This window comes from Nicotiana attenuata, chromosome 5 (assembly GCF_001879085.1).
Source record: "Nicotiana attenuata strain UT chromosome 5, NIATTr2, whole genome shotgun sequence".
In the NCBI taxonomy this organism is placed as follows: domain Eukaryota; kingdom Viridiplantae; phylum Streptophyta; class Magnoliopsida; order Solanales; family Solanaceae; genus Nicotiana; species Nicotiana attenuata.
Genome location: NC_031993.1, coordinates 54,145,037 through 54,162,679, shown reverse-complemented (window position 1 = coordinate 54,162,679; position 17,643 = coordinate 54,145,037). Strand labels below are relative to the sequence as shown.

General features: G+C 41.6%; 1 protein-coding gene across 1 annotated transcript; it reads left to right on the top strand.

The window, feature by feature from the left end:
* Positions 2,402-16,042, top strand: LOC109226227 (ras-related protein RabX-like). Its single transcript, XM_019391020.1, has 7 exons — positions 2,402-2,473; positions 2,597-2,843; positions 3,237-3,338; positions 9,529-9,590; positions 9,863-9,932; positions 10,589-10,651; positions 15,675-16,042. The coding sequence occupies exons 1-7, from the start codon at positions 2,402-2,404 to the stop codon at positions 16,040-16,042; spliced, it is 984 nt and encodes a 327-aa protein (XP_019246565.1).

Below are 17,643 nucleotides of genomic sequence, written 5' to 3'. Positions count from 1 at the left end.
TTGAGCTTGGTTTGAGGTAAGTGACTTGTCTACCCTTGTATGGGGGAAATCCCTTTAGGATTTGGTACTGATGTAACAATTTGTGATATGTGAGTGCCGTGTACGTGAGGTAACAAGTGCGTACACATGCTAAATATTGAAATTTCGATTTTCGTTAAGTAGTTTCCTTTTTATGCCTTTATTGAGTTATTCTAGCATGTGTAGTCTTCATGTTTAGCCTAATTTCACATGCCTACCTATTTCATATCTTAATTAAAGTTTGTAAAACATGCTTAGTTGGAATTACCCATTTTTCCTTGATTCCGTATTTGTTATTTAACTGTAGCATTTCCTGCTTGTAATATCATTGTTTCATTTACTACATGTTGACTTTTGTGATTCTTGTTGAGTTGACTGTTTGGTTGTGGCACGAGGTTTCTTCCATGCGGAGTGTTATTGGCATGAGGTTTCTTCTGTGTAGAGTGTTATTGGAAGAACTCTTGGGACTGCTCTTGGCGGTGGCGGAGGAGGGCCTGGAATAGGATTGTTGTCATTTGCGTTGGCCGGACGGCCTCTATGTGGAACTTGAGGTGGTTGAACCTCTTCGGGCTCAAGATCATCTACCTCCTCCCCCGCATTCACGTTGCCAAGAGGGTCGTTTGCATTGAGAGCCATAGTACCTGAATGATCGACACAAACAGAATTAGTAAACAAGAAGGAAAGAGAAGCAAAACACAAAACTAACCAAACCGACAGTCAACACCATAAGCTCCCCGGCAACGGCGCCAAAAAGTTGATCGCTGCCGACTCAACACTACACTAATATAGGAAGAGCGGGTTGCAACAACTTTTACCCGATAGTGGATCGGGATCGGGATCGATTTTCCACAGGGAGCTAGAGAGGGAGTTGTATTATCTGCTTAGTTTAGAATTGTAGTTGTGCTTCTAATATCACTTCTAACATTTTCGGTTTTGGTTTTTATATCTTCTACTTTGCGACTAATATTTGAAGCTAAATTATGCTATGGAGATATTGCTAAGTTGTAATTAATATAGAGAAAGGCACTACGGTCGTGGCATTACCCAGGTGGCTAACTAATGGGTAGATGCTACTAAGGGTAAATTGACTTATTTGGGGCTTATGCTATAACCGTTGCTCAATTGTACCCACTCTCACACCTCTCGGTAGAGAGAGTGATTTTGCCCAATTGACTCTCTCGAGACCAATTGGGTAGGCCAATTTGACCAAGCAACTAGGGTTCAAGTGGGGTAATCACTCTCTCGAGATTTAACCCGTTAATTGGGACTACCATTTCTCATGGGTCCATCCCAATTTTTTGGTGGATCAATTTTGGGGTCATAGACTTTCTCTCTCAAGAAGAGTCAAACCCACTAAGCTAGAATTAGTGTTTGCAACCACCAATCCTTAATGAAAACCTACAATTAACCCAAATAGCAAACACCCAATATCAATCTTGCCTTAGATTGCAACACCCATTAATTACCCACACTAGGGTTGAGCCACAACCCTAGCTAGTGAGTTTAGCTACTCATGTTAGATGCAAAAATTAAAGAAATAGATGAAGAAGCAAACATAATAATTGATTACTAAGGAAGAAATACAAAATTAGAGGTTAAAAACACCAAAAATGGCTAAACCCAATGTTCTCACGAGCTCAGCAGCCTTCGGTATCTCCAACTTAACATAAAAATGGAAAAAGGATCTATTTGTAGTGGCTGAAAAACTTGGACAAAAATACCCCTGCGGGGTCAATGCGGGCCGCGCAAAAGTATAGCGCGGCCGCGTGGGATCTTGAAATCTTGAAGATTGGCTCTCTGAAGTTGAGGATAGCGGGCCGCGCAAAAGTGTAGCGCGGCCGCATGAAATCTGGCGCGGACCGCGTAAATGTGACCGCGGCCGCGTGGCTTGCTTTGGTCCCCAAACTTCATCTCTCTGAATCTCTTCACGCGGACCGCATGAAAATGTGGCGTGGCCGCGTGATCTAAGCGCGGGCCGCGTAAATCCAACCGCGGCCGCGTGGTGAGAGTCTTGAATCGGCACTTCTCTGATTCTCCTAGTGCGGCCGTGTGCACTTTTGTGCGGTCCGCACTAGGGTCTTTTTACTTCACTTTTCTTGGCCTTTGATGGCAGGTTTCACTCCGTTTTGAGCCAATCTTTGACAATTCAGTCACTTTGTCGCTCAAACCTGCAATCAAGCACAACCTGTGAGCATTTTGGGATTACTTTGTATCAAATTATACTCAAAGCATAGGCAAGTAGGGGCATAAAATACGTTAAAATCCTACTTATCACCGGGGCCGGGGTAGAGGCCGAGGACGTCCACGTGGTGCAGCCAGAGCACTCGCACGAGCCGCTACACAGGAGCCACCAGTAGCTCCAGTCAGGGCGCAAGCACCTGAGATGCTTGTTACTGCACCAGCTCTTCAGGAGACCCTTGCCCAGTGTCTGAGCATATTTGGGACTTTAGCTCAGGTAGGGTTGATCCCACTTGCTCCTACCACATCTCTGGACAGGGGAGGAGCATAGACTCCCGCCGCCCGTACCCCAGAGCAGCGGGTTCAGGTCAACCAGGTTCAGGAGGTCATATCAGTGCAGCCGGTAGCCCCAGTCCAGCTCGAGGTTAGGGCAGCAATTTCTGAGAAGGAACAATGCAGGCTCGAGAGGTACAGGAAGTGCCACCCTGCTACTTTCAGTGGCTTGGCATCAGAGGATGCCAAGGGTTTTATTGAGGAGTGCCACCGTATCCTCTGTACTATGGGTGTAGCAATGTCTAGTGGGGTTTCTTTCACTGTGTTCCAGCTTAGGGGAGCGGCTTATCTGTGGTGGCGTGCATATGAGTTGGGTAGTCCGGCCGAGGCAGCTTCACTCACTTGGACTCAGTTCTGGGATATGTTCTTGAGGGAGTATGTTCCCCAGAGTCTCAGAGATGCATAGCGCGCAGAGTTTGAGCAGTTGCGCCACGGGTCTATGACCGTGTCGGAATATGCCATCCGGTTTAGTGATTTGGCTAGGCATGATTGCTACTGTTAGAGAGCGGGTTTGTCAATTTATCGAGGGGCTCAACCCCAATTTCAGATTTAGCATGGCCCGAGAGTTGGGATTGCTAGGAGATTGGACGATATGCTGACTCGGGAGAGAGAGGAGAGAAGCAAAGAGGTATCGAGAGTCTGGTACTTATAATGGTACTCGTGCCCCAGCTGCAGCTCGTCAGGGTAGGGGCTACCTGTTCATTCAGCACTTCTAGCCGCCAGTGGTATACCGGTCACTCCTAGGCCTCAGGCTCCCTATCATGCACTGCCAGTGTCTAGTGCACCTCCTGCACGGGGTGCTTTTAGCGGTCAGTCCAGCCAATCAGGCCCGAGCCAGCCACATTTGCCACGTCCTCTAAGAGCTTGTTTTGAGTGTGTGGCACCCGTCATATGCTAAGGGATTGTCCCAGATATAGGTGGAGTGCACCTCCATAGACTACTCAAGCTCCGCGTGCTCCACCGGGTCCTCATGCTATGGTTACAGCACCAACTACCAGTCCACCTGCTCAGCCAGCTCGAGGTGGAGGTCGGGCAAGTAGAGGTCGCCTTAGAGGGGGAGGCCAGGCTAGATATTATGCTCTTCCTGCTCGGACGGAGGTAGTTTCATCCAACTCTGTCATTACAGGTATTGTTTCGGTCTGTCATAAAGATGCATCGGTCTTATTTGATCCAGGCTCCACTTATTCCTATGTGTCATCTTGTTTTGTTTCGTAGGTGTGTGAGCACGTGATTTTTGCCCTATGTGAATTACTCCCATAAATTCAAGAAAAATAAATTTTTTCCCATTATTTGTAATTTCGTAGATTTTTGTAGCTTTTTGCTAATTGTTTGTATATTGTGTGCATGTTTAATTTTTTAATTCATAAAAATACAAAAATATAGTGCATTTGCATTTAGAGTTTAATTTTATATTTTTAGATTAATTAGTAAATTATTATGTTTTACAAAAATATAAAAGAAATCACAAAAATGATTTATTTTTGTATTGTTTAATTTTTAGCTTTGAATTTTGTTAGTTTTCCTTTAATTTGGTATTTAATTAGTTGTGGTAATTATTAGATTTAATTAGTTGGTAGGATTATTTTGGTTAGGAATTAAGTTAGGTTTTATTTTATTTTTATTTTTTGTTCTTAAAAGAAAAAGGAATTAAAAAAAATTGAAAGAAAAGGGAAAAGAATTGAAGAGATTCAGATTCTTGGGCCAATCATCCAGGCCCAATTGAATTTCCTTACTACCCAGCTAAACCCGTTTGACCCCAGCCCAAAACCCGCTCCAATACCCAGTCCAGCTTTCTTTTAAACCAAAACGGTGCCGTTTAGAGTTCCCCGTCTTGAAGCGATCTGAGTCCTTCATCTTAGTTCATCCAACGGTGGAAAATACTTCCGTCATTTTAATTAAATCTGTCCTAAAGCTACAGAGACCAGCTTAGTCCAAACAGACCCCTCCCCTTCCGTTCATCTCTCTCATCTCTCTCATACACAACCCTAGCGCCGCCTCTAGGAGATCCGCCATGTTTACCGTCCAAACACCACCAAACCTTCACCAAAACCTCACCACACACCCTCCATAGTCCCTCTCCGTTGGTCTTTAATTTCAGATCGTAAAAAACGGAACCCTGATTCTTTCCTCACCTCTATTCCATCATGTAAAAGTCGATGTTATTCTCCAAGTATCGAGATCGTTTCGACCCGAAATGAGTGTTAGTCGGTTGTTACGAGAACAACCCGACTAACACTCGTTTTTGGTCCAAATCAAACTGGCCGGAGTTTATCAAAGTTGAAGTGTGAGATATTTCTTCTTTCGGTTTTTCTCTCCTCACTTAGTGTTTCTTCTTTATTTTTCTACATCCTCTTCCCTTTTGTTAGTTCTCTTTGATAATAGTCACCGGGATCTTTGCATTTTCTTTTGTTTCCTTTCCATCTATTTTTCTTGATTTTTTGATTCTGTTCTTGGGTTTTAATTTCTATTTACAAGCAATTTTCGTTTTGTTTTCCATAAAAAAAAGGATAAGAGTCATTGGGTTTTTGTTTTGTTCTGCGCGCTAATTTTAGTTATAGCTTAGCTTGAAAGTCAAGCCCAATTTGTTGGTTTATGACAAGTTCAGAAAAATTGCTCTAAATGCCCACGACCTTGTTTCCTTCTCATTCGATTTGGGCTTGACCGTATTGGGCTGTTCAAGCCAGACCTCATTTGGTGTCTGGGTTTACCAGGTCACCATAACCCATATCTGTTTTGGGTCTCCCAGTGAGGGAGGGATTGGCTTGCAAAACTGATTTTGAATTGGGGTTTGAACTGAATGAAGGAAATTTGGGAAGGGGTAAATGACAATTAATAAAATCTTTAGTGCTGCCCTAACCCCTCTCTATAAAAGCCCCATTTCCTGAAATTTTTAAGGGGATCAGATTGGAGAAAATTAAAAACGGCTGAAAAATACTGAAATGGTTTGAATAATTAGAAAAATACAAAGACAAATCACAGAATTACTGTTACATTGAAGTTTTTCTGCAATTCTTGGGGTTTTCAAGTTTGAAAGTAATCTCTGAGTCATTTTGGGCTCGAACTAGTGTTAAGAAGCTGGATTTGCTATTGTTGAACTGCTGAAGTGCATCTGCTTCTGCTGCTGATTTTCTCACCTTTTTCTTTTGCTCTAATTGCATAAGGTATTCTCTCGAAACTATGGTGGACATGAAGCCTGCTTAAATTTTTTGTGTAAAGATCTGTGAACCGAGGTGAAGTTTAAATGAAAAATACTAGTTCCTGTTGTAATTACTGCTCGATTATGCCATTTTATTGTTCATGCTTTTAGTCTAGTTTATTTTGGATATTTCATTCCTGGATGTACATTTGATTTAAATGTTGGGTGGACTTTGTTTGAATATAGGTGGTTCAGGAATGTTTTAAACCTAGTATAATCTGTGTTAACTGAAGATTATGATTCCTAATTTAATTAGTTAAGGCTGGATGGTTTGGATGTATGTTTCATGGCTGTGGTTCGAATTACAAGTTTAGACCCTTCATGTTGTTGGTCTAGCAAGCTTGGTTTGGGTTTATTTCCCACTGTTCATTTTAGATCTGTTCCTGTATAGCTTGAAATACAGTACAGTGGTTTTAGAGTTGTCCTTCAGTTCTGCTTTTGCTCATGTACGAGCACCTTTAATCTTAAAAGGATTTTTTGAATGGGGTTTGAGCTTGGTTTTTGACTTGAAACTTATAGATTTAGATTAACCCTTCACATTTAGTTTTCTTTGGCTAAGTTTCGATGTCATGTGGTATGTTTTAAATGTGCTATGCTTGAATCAGAATTTAATACAAGCTGGGGGGCCTTTGAGTTTTGTTAATTGGTGAATAATTTGTGTAAAGGTGTGTTATTGTAGCTAGGGATTGTATCTTCACTTTAGAACCTATGTTAGCATTAAAATGTACTTTGCATTTGATTCAAAGATTATCAGTATATGATCAATTCCAGATTTTCTTGAATGATACAATTTGCTTCAAACATATTTGTTGAATCGTGTATTGGGCTGCCATCATTGGCCCAATTGCGATTGTCTTCCCCTTCCACAATAGGCTGCCAAGCTGGGCTTCACGTTGAGCCCAGTTATTTCACATGCTGAGCCTGCAGCAAATGGGCAGTTGATCGTTGGGTTCATAGCCCACCTGGACCGCTTCAGTAACTCAATTTGATGTCATGTACTGTTAGCTTACGAATTATTAACACTGAGTTTAAAACTTTCGCCTTAGTGATTGGAAATTCTTCAGCCGTTTAATTAGTTGGCAAGGTCTTTTAAATTAATCGAGGTGAGCCATGCCAAATAAAATCCCAAATGCATGACCCTCATTAAATTCATTCTAAATCCTTAGAAATCGAGATGTGCCATTTAGTCGAATTTTCGTGGCCCTCGCGAAGTTGAAATTGTGTAGTTGCTTTAGGCGCGCTATTTTAAAAATTACCTTCCTAAAATAGGGTGTGCATTTCATGTGACCCAAATCCAAATCTTAACAACGTTAAATAAAATGTGTCTCGGACTGCGGGTGCATTTCATGTGGCGTGGTCCAAAGACGTGTTTTAGATGACGTTGAAATCTTCCTTAAAATAATTAAAAGCGGCTTTTTTAAAGTTAAAATGCACATAGGTTTAAAAGTGTTTTAAAATCAGATAAATAGGCCAATAATAATAGTTGAGCGACCGTGCTAGAACCACGGAACCCGGGAATGCCTAACACCTTTTCCCGGGTTAACAGAATTCCTTACCCGGATTTCTGCGTTCGCGGACTGTAAAACAGAGTCAATCTTTCCTCGATTCGGGATTTGAAACTGGTGACTTGGGACACCATAAATTATCCCAAGTGGCAACTCTGAATTTAATAAAAATAATCCCGTTTCGATTGTCACTTTAAGTTGGAAAAAACTCCCTTATACCCTTCCGGGGGTAGGAAAAAGGAGGTGTGACCATGTGTATCCCGTGATTCTTTGAGTTCTCCTATCTATGTGTCTACACCTGTAAGAGATTCTATTGTTGTTGACCGTGTGTGTCGGTCGTGTTTGGTTGTTCTTAGTAGTGTTGAGACCCAAGCTGATCTATTATTGCTCAGTATGGTAGACTTTGATATTATTTTAGGCATGGATTGGTTGTTCCCCTATTATGCTATTCTTGACTGTCACGCCAAGACCGTGACGCTGGCTATGCCAGTATTACCACAGTTAGAGTGGAGATGTACCTTAGATTATACTCCTAGAAGAGTTATTTAATTCCTAAAGGCACAACGAATGGTTTAGAAGGGGTGTAATGCGTATCTAGCTTATGTGAGAGATGTTAGTATTGATACTCCTACTATGGAGTCAGTTCTGGTAGTGAGGGATTATCCAGTTGTATCTCCAGCGTATCTTCCGGGCATGCCGGACGGCAGGGATATTGACTTTGGTATTGATTTGTTACCGGGCACTCAGCCCATCTCTATTCCTCCATATCATATGGCTCCGACTGAGTTGAAGGAGTTAAAGGAGCAGTTTCATGAGTTGCTTGATAAAGCTTCATTCAGCCCAGTGTGTCGCCTTGGGGTGCTCCGGTCTTATTTGTGAAGAAAAAGGATGGTTCAATGCGTATGTGTATTGATTATCGCTAATTGGATAAGGTTACAGTGAAGAACAGGTATCCATTTCCTCATATTGGTGACCTATTTGATCAGTTACATGGTGCCAGAGTGTTTTCCAAGATTGACTTGCGTTCAAGCTATCATCAGTTGAAGATTCGGGAGCCAGATATGCCGAAGACTGCTTTCAGGACTTGGTATGGTCACTACGAGTTCCTTATGATGTCATTTGGGCTTACCAATGCCCCAACAACATTCATGCCCTTGATGCATAGTGTATTCCGGCCCTATCTTGACTTATTTGTCATTGTGTTTATTGAAGACATTCTGTTGTACTCTCAGTGTCGGGAGGATCATGAGCAGCACCTGAGGACTGTGCTCCAAACCTTAAGAGAAAAGAAGTTATGTGCAAAAAATTTGAAGTGTGAGTTGTGGCTAGATTCAGTGGCGTTTTTAGGTCACGTAGTGTGAAGTGAGGGGATCAAGGTGGATCTGAAGAAGGTTAAAGTAGTGTAGAGTTGGCCCAGATTGTCCTCAGCTATGGAGATCCAGATTTTTCATGGTTTGGCGGGGTATTACCATTGATTTGTAGAGGGTTTCTAATCTATTGCAGCACCTATGACCAGGCTAACCCAGAAGGGTGCTCTGTTCAAGTGGATAGAGGAGTGTGAGGAGATCTTTCAAAAGATCAAGACTGCTTTGACTACAGCCCCAGTATTGGTGTTGACTACAGATTCGGGGTCTTATAATGTATATTATCATGCGTCGCATATTGGTCTCGACGTGGTGTTGATACAGGACGGTAGGGTGATTGCCTACGCGTCTAGACAAGTGAAGGTGCATGAGAAGAACTATCCTGTCCACGATCTTAAGTTAGCAGCTATTGTTCATGCCTTGATGAATTGGCGGCACTATTTATACGGTGTCCTTTGTGAGATCTACACCGATCACCGGAGTCTGCAACATCTATTCAAATAGAAGGATCTTAACTTGTATCGGCGGAGGTGGTTAGAGCTGCTTAAGGACTATGATATCACTATTCTATACCATCCCGGCATGGCCAATGTGGTGGCCGATGCCTTGAGTCGCAGGACGGAGAGTTTGGGCAGCTTAGCATATCTACCAGCAGTAGAGAGTCCATTGGCATTGGATATTCAGGCCTTGGCCAACAAGTTTGTTAGTTGGATTTTTTGAGCCGAGTGGATTCGTGGCTTGTGTGGTTTCTCATTCTTCTCTTTAAGATCGTATCAGGGAGCGTCAGTATGATGACCCCCATCTGCTTGTCATTAAGGACACGGTTCAGCTCAGTGATGCCAAAGAGGTCAGTATTGGAGATGACGGTGCATTGAGGATGCAGGGCAGGCTATCTGTGCCCAATGTAGATGGTTTGCGTGAGTTGATTCTCCAGGAGGCTCACAGTTTGCGGAACTCCATTCACCCGGGTGCCGCGAAGATGTATCAGGAGTTGAGGTAGAATTACTGGTGGAGGAGAATGGAGAAGGACATAGTGGAGTATGTAGCTCAGTACCTAAATTGTCAGCAGGTAAAGTATGAGCATCAGCGGCCAGGTGGATTGCTTCAGAAGCTAGAGATTCCGGAGTTGAATGGGAGCGGATCACTATGGATTTTGTTGTTGGCTTCCACGGACTCAGAGGAAGTTCGATGCAGTTTGGGTGATTGTGCATAGGTTGACCAAGTCGGCTCATTTCATACAAGTGATGACTGCTTATTCTTTTGAGCAGCTGGCTCGAGTTTATATCCGCGAGATTGTCGGGCTTCATGGCGTGCCAGTATTCATCATCTATGATCGGGGTACGCAGTTTACATCGCGATTCTAGGGGGTCGTACAGCATGAGTTAGGTACTTGGGTTGAGTTGAGCACATCATTTTACCCTCAGACGGACAGATAGTCTGAGCGCACTATTTAGATATTGGAGGATATGCTTCGTGCATGTGTGATGGAGTTTGGGGTTCTTGGGATCAATTCTTGCAGTTTGTGGAGTTTTCCTACAACAATAGTTATAAGACGAGCATTCAGATGGCCCTGTATGTGGCTTTGTATGGTAGAAAGTGTCGGTCTCCAGTGGGTTGGTTCGAGCCGGGCGAGGCTAGGATATTAGGTACAGTCTTGGTTCAAGATGCTTTGGAGAAGGTTAAAGTGATGCAGGATCGACTTCATACAGCCCAATCCAGACAGAAGAGTTATGCAGATCGGAAGGTTCGCAATGTTACATTCATGGTTGGGGAGCGGATCTTGCTCCGGGTTTCGCCCATGAAGGGTGTTATGAGGTTCGAGAAGAAGGGCAAGTTGAGCCCTAGGTATATCAGGCCTTTTCAGATTCTTGTGAGGGTTAGAGATGTGGATTACAGACTTGCACTACCACCTAGTCTAGCTGCAGTTCATCCACTATTCCATGTTTCTATGCTTCGAAGTATCACGTTGATCTGTATCATGTGTTATATTTCAGCTCAGTCCGATTGGACAAGGATTTCTCTTATATTGAGGAGCCGATGGCCATCTTTACAGGCAGGTTCGAAAGATGAGGTCGAAGAACATTGCTTCAGTGAAGGTTTAGTGTAGGGGCCAACCAGTCGAGGAGGCAACTTGGGAGACCGAGCATGATATGCACAGCCGTTACCCTCATCTTTTCACCGCTTCAGGTATGTCTCTATACTCATTCAAGGACAAATGATTGTTTTAAGAGGGGGAGGATGTAATGACCCGACTGGTCATTTTGAAAGTATTAGCCCCGATCCCCTATTTATTATCCCTTTTCTTTCATTTTACGATTACTTGACTTTCTAGGGTGCTCGGTGTCGGGTTTGGGAGAGTTTCAGAGTGGAATGGGACACACAGTCCCTATGTTTGAAGTTTGAGTTGTAAGAGTAGACCGTAGTTTGACCTGTATGAAGATGACTCCGGAATTGAGTTTCATCGGTTCCAATAGCTCCGTATGGTAATTTTGGTCTTAGAAGCGGGTTCGGACGTTGATTCAGAGGTCTGCAGGTCATTTCGGCGTTATATGGCAAAAGTTGGAAATTGGTGGAATTTTGGGAAGTTTGATCGGGAGTGAACCTTTTGATATCAGGATCAGATTCCAATTCCGGAAGTTGGAGTAGGTCTGTAATGTCAAATGTGACTTGTATGTAAAATTTGAGGTCGATCGGACGTGTTTTGATAGGTTTTGGCATATCGGTAGTAATAGAAATCCGATTAGTTATATGAGTAAATAAATACCGCAAATATTGTTCATATTCATGTTTATATTTATAAATATCGCTCTTAACTGTTGCGCGGGGCCAACCATTATAAGTAGGATTAAAAACTTTTCTAATATAATGCACAAAATTAGGGTTAGAAGGAAAAGTATAGGGTAAGCACATAACGGTAACCATCTTTGATAATTCTTTACGATCTTTATTAGGATCGTAATATAAAATACCACCGGTCACAGTGTTAATTCCTGGTTGAACTAGATTTGAACCTGTACTAGGGTTAACCGCAGTATCTACACTTGTCCCCTCTTGCTGCGCTTTCATTTGTAAATATTTAACTTTATCTCTAGGGTGTGTTTGTATGTGCCTAGCCAAACTACCCGTACCGCTACGGTCTCCAGTATATTTATGCGCCAGCAATTTCCCACAAGTTTTACACTTAGCCTTATTTTGTTCTCTTACTTGAGTAAAAAAATTCCAAACTATTGATGTTTCTAGGCGTTTAGAAGGTTGTCTATTAAAAGTAGGGGTTTATACAGGTGGGTCGGGTGGGGCATCAGTTGGGTTATTAACAGGACTAGTAGGTGTATCATCTAAATCCGGTTGGGTTTCATCTACATCCTCATTTTCCTCATCATTTTCTAAGATAGTTTGATTAGGATAAAGAGCATTCATAACTTCTTCATTTAAGTGTTCACCTGGTGCAACATTATGGCAAAATTCACTATCGGAAAAGTAAAAACAAGGGTTATCACTATCAAGAATAATAGGAGCAGCAGGACGGGTAACAGGTCTGGGTCGGGGAGCCGGGGGAAGGGTAGTAGGTTGGCGACTACTTTCACCAATTTTAGCTTTTCCCTTACCACCAAACCTTTTATTTCAAAGAAAATGCCATATTAATTACAATTATGCAAACTAAAACACACAAAAATATATTCTTAAAACTTAAGAGTTGGAACGAGTTTACCGAATTGCCGAAAAACTTCTTGAAAATTGAAAATCGTTGAAGACTTGAAGACTTGAATACTTCAATTAAACAACTTCACAATTTTTCACGAAATTGCAATAATAAAATAAGCAATTATAGAAGAGAAATTAGATATAGATTGAGAGAGATTAAGAGAGATTGATGAATTGGTAAATGAAAGAATGAGGGGGTATTTATAGTTGAGAATTGGGAAAAAGTATAATTATATAAAGTTTGGGGTTAAAATAAAGTTTGGGGGCCAAATGGCTATTTTTTAAAGTGGCCAACGGATAAATTTTGAAGGCCAACGGCTAGATTTTATAAATCTGACCGTTGGTCTTTTTTTTTTTAATTTTTTTTAATTTAAAAATAGCCATTGGAGCCCGTTAGGCCCGTTGGGCCCGGTTGAACCGGCCCAGGCCCGCTTGCCGGTCCCGGGCTTAGCGGTCTCGGGCTCGTGGGCTCCTTGAATTGGACCGGCCCGCCACGGGCCTTGTGCACCATTTGGGACCGACCCACCGAGACCGGCCCACCAGGCCCGTTTAGCCCATTTGGACCGCGGTCCCGGTCCGGTCCCAGGCCAGGCCCGGCCCACAGTGCACCATTAGTAGGAATGTTTGGTTGAGGCCCCGCTGGCCTCGGGTGAGTTTCTGATGGTTAACGGATTAATTTCTGACTTGGAAGACTGGTGAAGAATTTCTGGTGTCTAGTTCTGGTTTCCTTATACGCGGTCGTGTAGGCTAGTTGGAGCAGCTGTGATGTTTGTTCAATTCGATCGATAGCTATGGTACGCGATCACGTAGGTTAGGGAAACAGTGCATCACGAACGCGTGCGCTGGGACGCATTCGTAAAGAGGAGGTGAGGCAGTAGTGGAGTTCACGCTTCTGTTCTCTGCGGTCGCGTGAGGAAGGACGCGATCGCGTAGGTCTAAGGAATCAGTGGTATGCGATCGCAGGTGTGGAGACACATTCGCGTAGGCTTAATTTCTTAGGCAACTGAATTGTGCTTCGCGTTCGCGAGGCAATTTTTTCGATCACGATTAAGGATCACTGGGCAGATTTAAATGTTCAAAAATGAGGGTTTGAATTCATAACACAAAAATTGATTTGGGAGCTCGGTGGGAGGCGATTCTTGGAGAGATTTTCATGTGGGTGTTTGGGGTAAGTGATTCTTTTTTACCTAGTTTTGGTTAATTTCCATGATTATGCCTTTGATTTCATCATTTAATTAGTAATTTGGGGTGGAAAAATTGGAAAAAATGGAGAAAAGTTCTTAGACCGAATTTTGATGTTTTGATCGAGGTTTTGTTATCGGATTTGAGTAATTTTGGTACTGGTGGACTCGTGGTTGAACGGGTATCCGATTTTTGTGACTTTTACCCCATTCCGAGATGTGGGCCCGGGTCGACTTTTTGGGGCGATTTTCTATTTCTTGTTAAAGTCATGATTTCATTAATTAGATTAGTTTCTTATAGTTATATTTATAGTATGTAATTGCTTTTGGCTAGATTTGGGGCATTCGGAGTCGGAAAGTCGAGGGAAAGGCATTCTTATTGACTGATTGAGCTTGTTTTGAGGGAGGTGACTTCTCTAACCCTGTGGGGGGGGGGGGGGGGAACCCTAAGGATTTGGTACCGTTGTAAGAATTTGTGATATGCTGTGTACACAAGGTGACGAGTGCGTACACGGGCTAAATGTTGAAATTTCTATTTTCGTTAATTAGTTTCCTTTTTATGCCTTAATTGAATTATTCTAGCACGTGTAGTCATCATATTGGCACGAGGTTTCTTCCGTGCGGAGTGTTATTGGCACGGGGTTTCTTTCATTCGCAGTGTTATTGGCATGAGGTTTCTTTCGTGCGGAGTGTTATTAGCATGAGGTTTCTTCCGTGCAGAGTGTTATTAGCACGAGGTTTCTTTCGTGCGGAGTGTTATTGGCACGAGGTTTCTGTCGTGCGGGTTGATGTTGTGGCATGAGGTTTCTGCTGTGCGGTTACTGTTTTCCTCTATATGTTGTGTTGTTTGTTGTTGATGTCGTTCCTTAACTTGTAATATGTTCGTTTCCTTACATGTTGTAATTGTCTTCTTGTTTTTCGGTGCTGTTGCTTTTCCGTACTCTCTTATTGCTTCATTAACCTGCCATTTATTTTATCATTTTGCCTTCTGCCTTATTTCTTATATTCCAGTAGGGCCTTAACCTGACCTCGTAACTACTCTACCGAGGTTAGGCTTGGCACTTACTGGGTACCGTTGTGGTGTACTCATACTACGTTTATGCACATATTTTTGTGCAGACCCAGGTACATCTTATAAGCCTCGATAGTAGAGCGTTGGGCTGCTGCTTGGAGACTTCAAGGTATATTTGCTAGCATCCGCAAACCTCGGAGTCCCCCTCTATCCTTATTATGTTGTCTTTTCTTTACTCTCTTAGACGTTGATGTATAGAGTCATTTAGTACTTCCTTAGAGTTTGTGACTTGTAACTACCGGGTTTTGGGAGTTGTTCTTCTCTAAGTTGAAATTTTACTTGCACATACCGAGCGACAGTTTACAATTATATATATTTATCTGTTGATGTTGAGTTTTTAGTCGTTGTTTCAGTTTTTTCCCGCAATTGTTAGGCTTACCTAGTCTTAGAGATTAGGTGCCATCATGACATCCTACGGAGGGGAACTTGGGCCGTGACATTTCTTCATCGCAAATTCATGCAAGAGAAAGCTAATTCTTTAATAAAATCTTCAGCAATAACAATACTGGAAAAAAATGACACAAGTAGTTATTCCCAACAAAGAACAAGAACCAAACTTCTTGTCTGAAAATAAAAATAATGGCTATGGCCTATATGATCATGAATCTGGTTAACTTTCTCCTTCCACCACCACTACTAAAAATATAGAAAACCCTACAAAGAAATCAACCCCGCCACCACCCTAACTAATAATATTCACAATAGCAAAAACCTTCCCAAGAATTACAATAATGTGGCCCATGTCACCATCTCAACGAACGACGACAACAACAACAATAATGATGAAGATTACAAAAATACTAGTAGTACTAATAACAGAAATAATAATAACAGAGATTACTATAATAGTGGCAGTACTACCAGCAAAAACTACAATGGGGAGTACTACAATGGTGGTAACATTGACAACAAAAACAACAATAATAGGGAGTACTACAATGATGGCAATAGTAACAACAAGAAAAACAACAGGAGTACTACAATAGTGATAGTACTAGAAACAATAACAACAACAACAACAACAATGATGAGGAGTACAAGAATAGTGGCAATAATAACAATGAAAATAAGACAAAAAACGATACTACAATGATGGCAATACTAACAACAACAATAACAACAAAGAGTACTACAATGGTGACAGTACTAACAACAACAACAACAACAACAACAATAACAAGAAGTACTACAATGGTGGTAGTACTAAAAATAACAACAATGAGGGGTACTTCAATGGTGGCAATACTAACGACAACAATAACAATAACAACAAGAAGTACTTCAATGGTGGTAGTACTAACAAAAATAACAACTACTACTACAACGATAACGAGGAGTATCACAATGGGGGTAGCACTTACTACAACAATAACAACAATAAGGAGTACCACAATGGTGGTAGTACTAATAACAACAACATCAACAATGAATGGTACTTTAATGGTGATAGTACTAACAAGAATAACTACAAGAAGTATCACAGTGGGGGGTAGAACTTACTATAACGACAACATCAACAACAATAACAATGAGAAGTATCACAATGGGGGTAGAACTAACTACAACAACAACAACAACAACAACAACAACAACAAGAAGAAGTATCACAATTGGGGTAGCACTTACCACAACAATAACAACAATAACAACAACAACAACGAGGAGTAGTATAATGGTGGCAGTACTAACAACAACGACAACAACAAGTAGTACTATAATGGTGGCAGTACTTAAGTCACTAAATACAGCCTTAGTATAAGTCATGTTACAAATATTATTTAAATAATATTTTTTGAACTACTAAAGAAAATTAAAGAAAAAAATTTGAGTTCTTAAAAAGATGAATTATTATCGATCCTATTTATCTAAATCCAACAAATAAGTGTTATTATATTGATGTAGTAGTTAAATGCATAGTAATTGAATATATTTTGGAATAAATTTTCTTCCCGAGTTTCCATATTCTGATATGAAATTTTCCCCAACTTCTTTTTAGAATTTATAGATAAAGTACGTTCCGAGCTAATGTATATAATTAGTTTTTTAATATAGTATTGAATGTTCAATTAAGAATAGAGATAACTATAGCGACCCGACCGATCGTTTTGAGCATTTACATTTAGTTCAGCTGTTTGAAGTCTTGAGTAGCTTCATGTGATGTATTATGACTTGTGTGAAGCGTCGGTTTGGTTTTTCAGGTGATTCAAGATTGATTTGGAGAAATGATTTTCAACTAGGAAGCTTTAAGTTGAAAAAATTGACCACGTTTGACTTTTGTGTGTTTGACCTTGGATCAGAGTTTTAATGGTTACGTTAGGTCCGGATGGTGATTTTGGAGTTGTCCATATGCCCAGAATTTTATTTGGATGTTTCTAGAAGGCTCTGGCGCTAATTGGCGAAAGTTAGCAATTTGAAGGTTTGGAATGTTCGTAGGTTTGACCGGGAGTTGATTTGATGATATCGGATTGAGATTGTTGATTCGGGAGTTGGAATATGCTCTTTATGTCATTTGGAACTTGTGTGCAAAAATGAGGTTATTTCGAGTTGACTTGGTATGGTTTGGCTCGAGTTTTGGAAGTTGAATGTTTAAAAGTTCATTAAGTTTGATTTAAGGTGCGATTCGTGATTTTAATGTTGTTATGAGTGATTGATGCCTTGAGTAGGTCTGCTTTATATTTTGGTACTTGTTGGCTTGATCGGACGGGGCCCCGAGGACTCATGCGAGTTGCGGACGGGTTTCGTATCATTTTGGAACATTTTGGTTAAGGCTGGTTTGTGGCCGGATCTGGTGTGATCGCACCTATGGAGCTTTTGGCGCAGGTACGGAAACATGGCTGCAGAAGTGAAAGGGTCTGAGTTTGGGGATCTCCTCAGATGCGAGATATGGTCCGCATCTGCGGAAGCGCATAACGGTCTTTTGGGCGCAGGAGCGGATTTTGGCTCGCACCTACGATATCGCAAAAGAGGAAATAGTTCCGTAGGTGCGAGAGGTCAGGATTCGATGATTTACCTCAAAAGCAGAATACTCATTGCAGAAGCGATGCAGCAAAAGCAGCTGGGCGATCACAGATGTGTAGATGCCTGGGCAGTATCT

Excerpts from the sequence above, each read along its gene's own strand:
- LOC109226227 (XM_019391020.1), top strand. The coding sequence starts at position 2,402 with ATGCTTGTTACTGCACCAGCTCTTCAGGAGACCCTTGCCCAGTGTCTG. Across the intron at positions 3,339-9,528 it reads TGCACGGGGTGCTTTTAGCG|GAGGCTCACAGTTTGCGGAA; the intron begins GTCAGTCCAGCC and ends TTGATTCTCCAG. Across the intron at positions 9,933-10,588 it reads ATTCATCATCTATGATCGGG|CTCAGTCCGATTGGACAAGG; the intron begins GTACGCAGTTTA and ends GTTATATTTCAG.